Genomic DNA, 13,152 nt, shown 5'->3' on the forward strand with positions numbered 1-13,152 from the left:
CTATAATTTGATTGGTTATTAGAACTTTAAAATTATTATCATTTCATGTATTAAACATATATACTTAAAATTATTATATTATATAAAATATATAACGATTAAAAGACGATTTGGTCTCTACTTTTCTGAAATTACTCGAACAATTGCCAATAAACAATTATGATGATTATTTTTTTTAAATGAAATTATGATGATTATTATTAGAAACATATAAAATGGAACGAAAGTAAGGTACTGTGGTCTAGTACGTGCCGTGGCCCGTGGCATACTCCAAAGCCATAATTAAGGTGTTCATAAATGGGGTCATATTTAATTAGATTTAGATCTGATTTATAAAATATTAATTTTATTCTAAAATATATATTTTTATTAAAAAAATTAGACCAAACCAAATAACCTAAAACGTAACTCAAATCAGATTCAAAAAATAATACTGACAAATTTAAATTTGATAAAATATGCCTTATATTCATATCAAATATCATGTTGGACCGAATTTTAAACACTCGTAGCCATAATATGTGTTTGTCAAAAGTAGTTGATTGAAACTTGAAACACATAAAGTTATTATTATGGTAAAGTTTCACATGTATTTGTTTTCATATAAAGGTGTTAGTTGAAAATTATTAGATTATTTGATATATTTAACAAAATTATTATCTAAAAATTTTTAACTAATAACTTCATATAAAAATAACTACATATGAGTTTTTATCTATTATTAAAGACTTATTGCAATATTTAAATTTGCACATCTAAAGATAAGGATAGGGAACAAAAGATTCTATAAATCAATAATAAGTTAATGACACATCGGGTTAACAAAAAAATTGGAGAAAATCATATTAATTGATTATCAAGTGGCAAATCATAAAATGCGTTTAATGTTAATCGAAAATCTATTATTCATGCAAATTATTTAGGGTTAGCACAAATGCTCTTTTAACAACCAATAAGCGCGGGAAAATCTCTCTCTTACTCTCTGCTTAAAGTCCCACGAAATGATATTCAAATTAAAGAAATAAATTGGACGAATCGTTCTCGAACCATTAATTTTTTTTATTTTTATCTTTTAAAATTCAATGGCTATCATCTAATAGTTGTTGTCGTTAAAGATGACACATTAGACGGTCGCTTGGTATAAATGATGGAACCAAAATTCTAATATTAAAGGGCGAAGATTTTATAATTCTAATATTAAAAAATAGATAAATTTATATTAAATTTGAATTTGAATTTATCAATTATATATTTGAAGAAGTTGAAGGTGGAGGAGGAGGACCACGGCTCACGCCGGCCCCCCTTTAGTTCCGCCACTGCTTGGTAATATGATTGTGAATCCTAACTAACTGAAAACTTCTATTAGACCCCAAATTTATAAATCCTAATCCCCCTCCTAACTTGCAACTTGATGATAAAGCTTACAATTTTTGTGTATGCCCCACTATAAGAAATTAGGATTATCAGGGATAGTTACCAGATACATGCCTAACATACCAGGCTTAATACAACCTTAATGATAACAACTAAGAGGTGACAGCCAATGGATTTTGTAAAGAGAAATTTAGGGTTAATATTCAAATTCGTCCCTGAAAGATCACGCGATCTTCATTTTTGTTTTCGGATGATTAGTCTCTGAAAGATAAACTGTTAGTCAAATTAGTCCTTCCGTCAATTGTAAGATGACGTGTCACGTTAAGTGCCACGTGGCATGATGACGCGACACCTTACGTGGCAGGTCAGTGACACGTAGCATGCCATGTGGCACTTGACATGTAAAAAGTATTTTATTAGTCAAAATAGTCTTTGAAAATTTAGAGTAAGTCATTTTCATCCCTCAAATTTTAAAACTTAATTATTTAAATGAGTTTATCAAATTATTGTTGATTATATATTTAAAAATTTAATATTTTAAATTTTACTAAATAATATAGTAATTATTTTAAATTTTAAATCTTTTAAATTTTTTAAAATTATAATTTTTATTATTATTTAATTTATATAATAAAACTCAATAATTGAAAACTGGTTTATGGAATCACTTTTTGAATCTTAATATTCCAATATAATTTTTTAAATATTTCATTTAAAACAAAAATAATTTTATTTTAATACGAAACATATCTATTTAAATAATATAATAGTGCAGAGTAGTTTATATTATGCATAGGTATAATGTTTTCTATTTCATTTTATCTCATTGATTTGTGAAATTAAAAGAAAAATTATATAATCTATCTCAAACATATGAAACACACAAAAATTTATTATGATGTTTGCACGTATTACGCTTAAGAAGCAATTCATTTATAATAATAATAATTAAGCAACAAATGTTCAATATTTTGTAAAGTTTGGAATTGAAGCAAAATTTGTGGATCTTCTTGAATTTTGATTCTAAATATCACTACCATTACATCCTATAGGTAAGTAATACCGTAATGAAAAAAAAAGATGTAGTAGAAAAAAATAGTGGTATAAATTTGTTTAGGTTAACATACATAAATTTTGATTTTGAGCATATAACTTTGTTTAGGTTAATAAATACATATATTTCAATTTTGAATATATATATATATATATTCCAGCAAAATGCAATCATGTAAAAAAAAGATTTTAGAATAGAAAAGAATAAGAGAGATTTTGAGAAGAATTAAAAGAGAGAGATAATTTTATTGAAAATTTTTTTAAGAATAAAAGATACAATTATTAATGTTTTGTTTGTCAATTACATTTCTATTAAAATTAGTAGTATCAAAAAATATTTCAAATATAATATTTTGAAGAAAAAATAAAAATTATATAAAGACTAGTTTGACTAATTTTTAAAATTTGAGGGATGAAAATGACTTACGTCTGGACTTTCAAGGACTATTTTGACTAATAAAAAACTTTTTTACATGTCAAGTGACACGTGGCATGACACGTGGCATGACACGTGTCACTGACCTGTCACGTAGCGTGCCAAGTGTCACTGACCTGCCACATGGCGTGTCACGTCATCATGCTACGTGGCACTTAACATGTCACGTTATCATCCAATTGACGGAAAGACTAATTTGACTAACAGTTTATGAGGAATGAAAATGACTTACGTCTAGACTTTCAATGACTATTTTGACTAATAAAAAACTTTGCCACGTGTCACTGACCTGTCACGTGGCGCGCCAAGTGTCACTGACCTGCCACCTGGCGTGTCACGTCATTATGCTACGTGACACTTAACATGACACGTCATCATCCAATTGACGGAAGGACTAATTTGACTAACAGTTTATCTTTCAGGAACTAATTTGATTAAAAAAATCATTCGGAGACGAAAATAAAGATCGCGTAATCTTTTAGAGAGAAATTTGAACATTAACCCGAGAAATTTATATATTTTAGGAGTCATAGGTTCGTTTCTTTAATTCTGAGACATGTTTTCGAACTTGAAAATTTTCAAGTGCAAAAATAGTCATTTAATTTTAGGGTTATAGCGGTTTTTTATACAATACACTACCAAAATAGTATAGATATATGGTCCGATATTGTTTCATATATTTCTTAACAAAGTGATTAATCATCTAATTAATCAAATTTTTTTCCATACAATAATTAAATATTTCATAACAAAATAATCAAATATTTTGGCATTAGCATAATCAAACTTTTTATGAATATAAAAAATCATCCACTACTATATTTTTATATGGTTGTTAATATTTGGATTTGATTATAAATATAAATTTAGTTCAATTATATTATTTGTAAAATTGATTATTTTATTTATAAAATTTGATTATAAATATAAATGTCTGAAATTTTATATTCTAATATATATTATATATTATAAATAACTAATATTTTGTATATAAATATATCAACCCACCAGAACTAAATTTTCAACTTACATATGTGAAATGTTTTTTTTTTTTTTGGTTTAGAAACGGGGACATATTTGAAATGTTATTTATTTATTTATTTGCACATGTGATGTGAAAACCCAAGAAAAAAAAATTACTTCACATTAGAATCAACCAATTGGGCCAATCACAACTACATAAATTTAGCGCTCACTCCAGTAGACCAAAATAAAAAAAAGGTAACCAAAATAAAATGACAATTCATCAACGGGTTTTTTTTTTCTTTTATTGGGAAACTGAACTTCGTTCATTGATGGAAACTCGCGAAGTTCAAGTATCACAAATCATTTATCTGATTTATCACAACTCCTGTTACAATCAAGAAAAAGATGCTGGAAGAGAGATCAAACAAGTCCCTATTTTCAATTTCAATCTTTTAATTTTGAAATTAGAAAATACTGCAAAGAGAAACAAGCCATAAGATATAATCATAAGCAAAACTAAATTCTCAGTAATAATGAACTATTCATACATGTTATCAGTATGTTATAAAGGAATCATCATCAGCCATATAATAACAATACATTACTCATAAATCTAACTCTTGAAATTTTCTCCTCTATTTTTACCCTTTTTGTACCAAACTAACCTTTAATTAAAGAGTTTTACAACAATGTTAAGAGAACAAAAAAAAAATTGATGCTTCATGAAACAATTGTTGTATATTTGATGAGAAAAATCGAGACCCTTCTATATCTCCATTTGCTTTGAAAATATAAAAAATAGATAATAGAAAATCTATAGGATTTGGATAATTCAATAGGAAGAATGCACTTGGTTGTTTAAGTTAGCAGAGACATTGTCTTCAAGTTGAGAAGCAAAAAGGCTATCAAGAACTTGGAGGTAGAAGTTCCAAGAAGGACTAGTTTTAGTAATTGGTTCTTGTCCAAATGGATGTTCCTCGACATAGTTTGGGATACTTTCGACATTCACCAATCCATTTAGATATTCTCGCAGGTCGCCTCCATCAGCTGTCATGAACCATAATCAGGTTACTGTTCAATTAGATTCGATAAGATCTAATCTACATAGCGGGATAAGGCTTGGTTGTTGTTCTTGTTCTTACAGAAAAGAAGAAATGAACAAACACTCGCAATTCCCTAGATGCATCTTTTAGGCACCAAAATTGTAAACAGTTAAAGAATGTCATGTTGCATTAAATGAGATTCAAGCCAAAAAGTAAAGAAAAAGCTAAAGAAAATGAAGGCCAATCAAGTGGATATGAGAAAAACAAAAAGCAAAATCAAATAATTTAGTGTCTTTGAAAAGATTAAGGATATGTACCTAGTGCATTGTCGTCACTCCTATTCTGATAACTGAATGAAAGAGGAAAGACTGAGGTGTGTGGCTAAAACAATTGAACAAAATTTACTAAAGTAAATTAGGATTTAACATTGTAAGAAAGAAATTTGGCTTAAAAAGGCATAAAGAAAGCAAAGTTTGTTTTGTTTATGTACAGGATTCAGCAATGCTTTGTACGGAGAATCATCTAACAGCAATGTGTTCGATTCGTTGAAATACCCTTTCTCCCAAGGAAGATTAGGATAGCGTTTCTCCCAAACATTCCTCAGATCCTTAAACAACACCTTCTTGTGCTTGTTTTCCATAGTTCTGACATTGGTTCCTGTACAATGAGAAGCATCCTGCAAAAAGTGACAACTGTAGAATCAACTGGAATCCAAACAGGGTTTATCCCAGGACAAAAGTGACAAATAGTTGAAATATATTAAGAAATGCCTCAATTTCTTGGTAAGATACAAAAATTTGGGAGAACTCCAGAGATGTGTATTAATGAAATCCAATTCTTTTGTATAGAAAGTAGAAAGTAGAGAAAGGCAAAAAAGAAAAAGAAAAACAATTAACAAAGTGACAATTTACTAAATTTACTAAACCAAGAGAACTCTCTGTAAGTCATTGAGAAACAAAAATAGAGAGATTTTGTAACTCAGAAAAGAGCTAAACAAATGTTTACCCAATAAAAGAGCAACTTCTCTTTCATGTCTGCCATTAAATAATCAAGGACTCGTTGAACATTTTTTCTGCAATGAAAAAGAAAATCAAGAAATCAGTTTAGTCTGTACTGCTGATTGTTAACAATCTACAATATGTCAAAAAGTAAAGAGGATACATGTAATTCCAAACTTTAGGTTGCGTTTGTTTACAGAAACAGGACACTAAGCCAAAAACACAGAAATACAAAATCGTATTTAGCAGATAAGACATGGATAGAGACATTGTGTTTAGAGACACTGAATTAGTGTATTTTGTATCTATCCTGACAGAAAGGACACAAAGATACTAATAAGGGATACAATTTATTTTTTATTTTTTCTTTCATTATTCTTGTTAGTTTTTTATAATTATACTTTTTATTATTATATTTTTCTTCTCAAATTTTTTGAATGAAAAAAAAATGAGAATAAATTAGATTTTCATAATTTGTTCTACTTTATTACCAAACAGAATACAAGAACACCAAATTTTATGTCTCTGTCATTTATGTCTTGTTCTTAGTGTCTTGTCTTATCCTGTTCTCAGAAACAAACGCCTTATGGAGCAGGAAACAGGACATGCAAAACAAAAATGTTTACTTAATTGAGAAGTCAGATTTACTCAAAAAGATGTCGAATAGTACTTTTTTCTCGAAGACCATACAGCAACTTCGAATTTCTCAAAGCAGAATTTCAGAAACTCAGTATAGAAGGGTCTCTGGAATACTGAAAATGAAGACAGCATAATTAGTAAAACATGGATGAATATCAAAATATGCAGAATAATAGGAATCTTCACTCACTGGCTCGTCCTGCCACAATTCTGTCGGCTTTGTGATCTTTTGGACGAGGAGAAACAACATCTGCAAGCAACCCGTTTATATCAAGAATGAGAAGCTTTTTCTTCAAACATCCAATTCGTCCTCCAGTCAGAGACATTCTAGAAAGTTTTAAACTAAACTCTCCATTTATGTCAGGAACAGATATTGTCCTCGTTTCATCAGTGTAAGAAGAAAATTCTTTGACATTTTTTCTTTCATCCGACTCGGTTTCTCTTGTTTCTTCAATAGCTTGCTTTGAAATATTACAAATTATATTGCCGTTTCTTTGTATTGCATGAAGCTCCATCCTATTTTCCATTCCGAAAGAAGAGAACAGAATTGTAATGCAGGGATCAATATGTTTCTATATACAAAACTAAAATCCAAAATGTTAGTCTAGTCAGAGTCCAAGGTCTTATTGCATCTTATATCACCCCAATCCAATGTCCTTTGCCAATTGAACCTGCAAATATGAACAAAAATAACAAATAACATAACAAAATTATATTGACAAAAAAGAAAATGATGGGAAGAAATTAGACATAAACAAATAAAATCAAGTTTGCCACATTCTCTAACTCAAGCATTAAGAGCTGCATATATTTCATGGAATTTCACAAAGATATTTGAAATATCAAGCCCCAATGACAAATAGCAAGGATACCATTTTAAACAATCTTTGCTTTATACTGTTAGCAACCTCCAACAAGTACTACAAGTTGCAACTTCATACACAAAGTCTTCATGCTCACTTGCACGTGAAGTTTGTTTGGTAGAAGGTTAAATGCTGGCATGAAAATGATGGAGAAATTTAGCGTCAACTTACAGCTTGATATGTTGGTCACACTACTACTCACATATTCTAAATCTTTAAAATCGAATATTCATAGCAAATGATTTAAAACTATTAAATTAATCTTATCATCTGCCACCCTTTTGTATTCTTGGAACATATTTTGTTCATAAAGTTTCAGTTTACACACCATCATGACAAATCGACTAGCACTATCTAGTACATATCCTATTGAATTTGCATTCCCTTTTGCTGTTAATTCCTTCTTGCTTATGTTTTCCTGATTATATTAGCAGACAAATCCCCATAAAATTGCTTTTTACGAAAAGTTGAATCCAAGAGAGGAGCCTATACTTCCAAACTCTAACCTTGATTTTTGGTTAAGAAATATCAAATTCATAACATAATTTTACAGTTCATGCTTGTACTATCATAGTGCAAGAGAAACTAGGAAGGATTAGTGACTTTTTCTAGAAGGATAAAACAACAGATAAAAGCACAATGTATCATGAATTAATCCATTAATCATCAAAAGGGTGCCTAAAATTTAAAGTATATTATATGGTGACTCGCAAAGTCGCAATAAAGATGTCTTTATATGAAGATGATAGCTAAGATGTGAACATGTATTATATCAAGCAATTTAATTAAATATGTCAAATTATCTAATAAGGAAGAAAACATGAAAAACAGTAAACAAAAAGGGTTAAAGCGGCATCAAGACAGGACAGATAAACAAAATGTCATTCCAATGTCACAGTTCCCACATTCATGAGAACACAAATCAGCAACATATGAGAAATCCAATCTGAACGTCTAATTAGCAATTATTTTTGCATAATGTCTTACGGCACTCTGATTAAAGTTTTAAACACCTTTAACGGAATTAATACATTGGTAAATCTCAACTTAGTGCGGTTTAGTTGTCAATAAAATCAGGGTATATGGAAAATGAATTACAATATAACTTCATATTTTCATATTTGCATGTTTTCAATTAAGAGTTTTAGCTTTGGAAACCCTAAAGATTATTTGTGCGAACAAAATCCAATTTCAAGAAGCATTAAAATTGATAATACAAAATATAAACTAATCCAATAGACAAAAGCAGCGAGAAAAAGGAAGCGAAAAACAGAATTAAGATACCTATATATCATGATGAAGTGTACTGGCAACGATGATTGGCAGAAGAAGAGGTAGTTAGGAAGAGAAGATGAAGGAAAGTGCATTGCAGGATCGGAGGGAGAGAACAAAGACGAGAAGTTGAAGTATTTGACTTGAGATCGTGGCGGAAAAGGAACAGACAACCAACAAACACCAACTCGTTTGGGCTTTGAGCTTGGGCCAAGTTCCATTAGTCTGAGCAATATATGGGCTATCAGTTGAATAAAAAATAGCTTGCTTCTTGGGCTGGGCCCAATCTGTTAAAACATGTTAAATGGACGGACTTTTGGTCCAAGTAATTTAAATGTTATTTTATTTCATTTTACTTTTAATTTTTATAAATCCGATTATATTTATTCTTAAATAATAATATATTGATATATATAAAATAATAAGGGACCTACTAAAGTGCTGATGGTGGTGATCATCATGTGATGTGGATCATAGGTGTCGCTGACGGATTTTGACGCGTGATATTGTATAGTGCGGAATGGGACTTTGTGAATATGGCTAGCCGCTAACGTTGGATTTATTTCATTTTTTCGTTTGTTGTTTCGTAGATTTAATTACTAATCAGTGATAATGAAGTATTTAGATTAAAAATAAGATGGACCAAGGATTTTGGGTTAGCATATTTTTATTTTTTTGGTAGGTACGAATTAAAATAGACAATTTTGTACGGCTAAAAAATAAAGATAGGTTCCTAGCTTTAAGGTGGAGTATTGGACGTTATGTTTTTGGAAGAAGACAGCGAAACTGAAAGAAGGTAGAATTCTAAGTCTTTGTGAGACACAAGTAGAGAAAGACAGTGTTGTTAGTACGTACAAAATAAAAACTGTACCATCTTCTCTTTTAATTTAAGTTATGACAGATCCTCTCAATTCTAACTCTCTCTTTATCTCTCAATAGAGATGAGCATCACCAGTCACCAGCTTTAAAGTCACGTTAGTCCGCTTCGAAATCTTGTGTTCGGTTGTTTCTCGATGATCATTTGGTGGAATCGAACGGTTAAAGATGCTTCATGCCATAATCTTGTGTTCGGTTGCTTCTCGATGATCATTTGGTGGAATCGAACGGTTAAAGAAATCTTGTGTTCGGTTGTTTTTCGATGATCATTTGATGGAATCGAACGGTTAAAGATGCTTCATGCCATTATCTTTTTTTTTTTTTGGTTTTCCACGGTATCTCCCAATTCGACAGGTTAAGGACTAATCCGCCGCGGTACTGAACTCCATTTAAGGGTTTGCCGCTGGCCAATGGGTTGCTGCATGCACAAGGCGAAATTCGAACCCCCGACACTTACTTAAGCGGACTAGTGAGCTAACCACTAGACCAACCCAACTTAATTTTTAATGAAACCGAATTATTATTATCTTATACAATCCGGTCCATCTCTACTAAACAAAAAAAAGTCCAACAATCACACTTTTTCTGAAATTCAATTCTTTTTTATTACACAATTCTTTAAACAAATATGATTACCAAGCTCAAACAGAAATTATGATCTTCCATCACAACGGATGAATAAACAATACTCAACTCAGTTATCTTATGAACACACATGTTATTCTCATTGTGTGACATTTATCACCAACATCACATGGTAATTTACACTGTTAATACCATAAAATTTCTCTAATAATAATACTTTAGGATTAAAATTGGACAACTAATACTTTAAAATAACAATGAAGTATATTATCGGAATTTTTTTGGTAAAAAGTATAACAAAAGTTGACTGAATTAATAATCCATACTAATCTAGGTGGCAAGAGGGGAAAAAAAGCCACCCTATTCAAAATTTGCCAAAACTCCCGCAGTTTGATGTGTGAGATTAAAAATAATTTGATTATTATGGTGTTTAAAAAATAGTGTTAAATTTGTTAAAGAAAGTTAAAATTAAAATTTAATTTAAAATATAAAAATAATTATTTTTAAATATTTAAAATTTATTAAAAAATAAATTAAACAAAAATTAGACACAAAATCTTATCTAACAACAATTTTATAAATTATAATCAATTACACTAGAAGTATAGTGCATTTTTTTAACAAAAAAATGTTCAACACAAGCTTAGCAGTCAGCACATAATATATAATTCAACTCAAAAAATCAGATTCAATTACAAAAATGTACCCAAAAAAATCAAAAGAGAAAATATTTCAAATCAGACAAAACTCAATAGAAAAAAAATGGTTTTCCTATTTTTTTGATAGAAAAATATTACTAAATTACCCAATCAGGGCATATACCCATGTGATAGGCAAATTCTCACCATACCCATACAGATATATATTATTCAAATTAAATTGACAACCTTATTATTTTAATTTCAACTTAGAAGTCCACATTAATAACAAATTTTAGAATTGCATCATCATTTGGCAGCAGCATACTGAGCCAACTTTGCCACAAACTCTTCAATATTCTTATCAGAACTTCCCCCCTCATCACCAGAATCCTTAGCAAGATTCTTCCATTTGATGGCATTTTCCTTAATTCCATTCCCTTTCTCACTCTCCATAATTTCCTTTATGCAATTCCCAATAGTTTCTCTTTTAACCACACCTTCCACCTCATCAACCACAACCTTGAGCCCCATGTTCCAAACATCCTTAATATACTTTGCATTTATGGTTTGGTCAGTCCAAAGTGGCATTGCAATCATAGGAACACCTAAGCTCAAAGCCTCCAATGTGGAATTCCAACCACAATGTGAAATAAAGCACCCAACAGCATCATGTGTTAACACTTGTAATTGAGGACACCATGTAACTATTAAACCCTTTTCTAATGTGTCAAAAAATGTTCCCTTTGGAAGTTTGTTTTGTTCTGAAGCTCTAACCACCCACATGAAATAATAGTTACTATTTTTCAAACCATAAGCTAGTTCCTCGGTTTGTTTCTCACTAAGACCTGCCATGCTCCCAAAAGAGACATACACAACTGAACCTTTGGGCTTGTCATTGAGCCATTCAATGCAAGCATCTATGTTTTGGTTATGGATACTAATACCATAGTCCTTGTCATGTTGGAGTCTTTTGTCTAGGTACATAGATGGTACACATGGTCCTATTGTCTTCAGTGGCCAAATCTTTGACAACCATTCAATCACCTAAAGTAATAGTTTAAATAATAACATCAGTAGAGATAGTAAAAATAATATTCATACACTAAGAAAGTTTTACAGATTTATTCAATTATATATGATTACATCAACAAAATTAATTATATTTTACATTCATAATATAAATAATTATCTAATAGTGGATGTAATTAAATATATAATTTTATATTATCAATATATCAAAATTAAAAATTAATAATAAAAACAAGAATTACTTTTTTTCATTTATTTATTCAATGTTTGACAAGTCAAATCGGTTCATTAAATTAATATTTTGTGATAAAGACAACCAGCAGTTATAATAATAAAGTAATATCCAATAAAAATGAGAGTGAGAATGTCGTATATATTTAAACACATTTTATTAATTAGATAAATTCTAAATTTTTATTTTATTATGTTCATATAAATAGTTAAAATTTAAAAAACTCGTCTGCAAATAATCAAATTAATTATTTTAAAAAAGAAATCAATTTTATAATTTATTAATTTATTTTTTAGTAAAAACTCAGATACAATAACTTCACATAAATAACTGTTAAATAATTTAACTGATTTAATTAAAATTTTACCTACTTCAATTATCAACTTCACATTCAATTTACTTTTTCTCTTATTTATTACGGTTAATATCAGTCTATTTTCAAAAGTGCACAACACATATCTAATAATGTTTTTCCCCTCTGGTAGAGATAATATAATAAAGTGGGTAAACTTTTCCGGTATATATAACCGAATTCATAAACCAAACTTAAACCATTATTCACCGTAACAAAAGTAAAATTTGATGAGCCACTAAAAGTGAGGAGTTATATATTATTACCTCTTGTTCGAGTTCATCAAATGTGTTTGCAAGCACCCAATCTGCCTTATGAATGTTTGAAAACTGATCCGTAACGATGTCAAAGTAGCCAGGATAGGATCCATACTCATACAAGAAAGATGGCAACTCTTGTGGCAAAAGCTTAACCAACCCCGGCAACGAATATTCCGATTCCGAAAGTGGCAACTCAATCAACTTCTTGTGAGCATGGAAGTATACGTTGTTCACGGCACATGGCTGAGTGAAGAACGCAGCACCAAGGATTCCAAACTCTTTTGCAACATCAAGTGCCCAAGGCATGAAAGCATCATAAACAACACAATCCACAGGGACATTATTGTAATTGCAACTATCACTTCCGAGTTTGCGAATAAGGTTTGATAGAGTTTGGCGTCCAACCTTCCAGAAGGTGTCCTTGTAGATCTCTAGGGTGGCGGCGGCTAAATGGCCGCCGTCGTCATACCCGTCTGAGATGCTCTCCGGTTCGATATCCGGAGAGAAATTATTGTTATTGTTGTTGGTTTGGC

General features: G+C 30.2%; 2 protein-coding genes across 3 annotated transcripts in view; both read right to left on the bottom strand.

The window, feature by feature from the left end:
- Nucleotides 1-4,398: 4,398 nt before the first annotated feature.
- LOC107471288 (uncharacterized) lies at nt 4,399-8,815 on the bottom strand. Of its 2 annotated transcripts, XM_016090734.3 has the most exons (8): nt 8,657-8,798; nt 7,382-7,504; nt 6,700-7,180; nt 6,541-6,622; nt 5,878-5,944; nt 5,363-5,548; nt 5,190-5,253; nt 4,399-4,876 (listed from the first exon to the last, which is right to left on the bottom strand). In XM_016090734.3, the coding sequence occupies exons 3-8, from the start codon at nt 7,034-7,036 to the stop codon at nt 4,662-4,664; spliced, it is 951 nt and encodes a 316-aa protein (XP_015946220.1). In that variant the 5' UTR covers nt 7,037-7,180; nt 7,382-7,504; nt 8,657-8,798; the 3' UTR covers nt 4,399-4,661. The 2 variants fall into 2 exon arrangements, with proteins under 2 accessions (XP_015946220.1, XP_015946221.1); XM_016090735.3 differs by lacking the exon at nt 7,382-7,504 and having other exon boundaries at nt 8,657-8,815.
- A 2,117-nt stretch (nt 8,816-10,932) lies between these two features.
- The window catches only part of LOC107471284 (UDP-glycosyltransferase 74F2), a 2,388-nt gene continuing 168 nt past the window's right edge, over nt 10,933-13,152 (bottom strand). Inside the window, 3 exon segments of the mRNA XM_016090732.3 lie at nt 10,933-11,790; nt 12,626-13,147; nt 13,150-13,152. The exon segment at nt 13,150-13,152 is cut by the window's right edge and continues 168 nt beyond it. Coding sequence (XP_015946218.3) covers nt 11,053-11,790; nt 12,626-13,147; nt 13,150-13,152 — 1,263 coding nt within the window. The 3' untranslated portion in view covers nt 10,933-11,052.

Source organism: Arachis duranensis, chromosome 10 (assembly GCF_000817695.3).
Source record: "Arachis duranensis cultivar V14167 chromosome 10, aradu.V14167.gnm2.J7QH, whole genome shotgun sequence".
NCBI lineage: Eukaryota > Viridiplantae > Streptophyta > Magnoliopsida > Fabales > Fabaceae > Arachis > Arachis duranensis.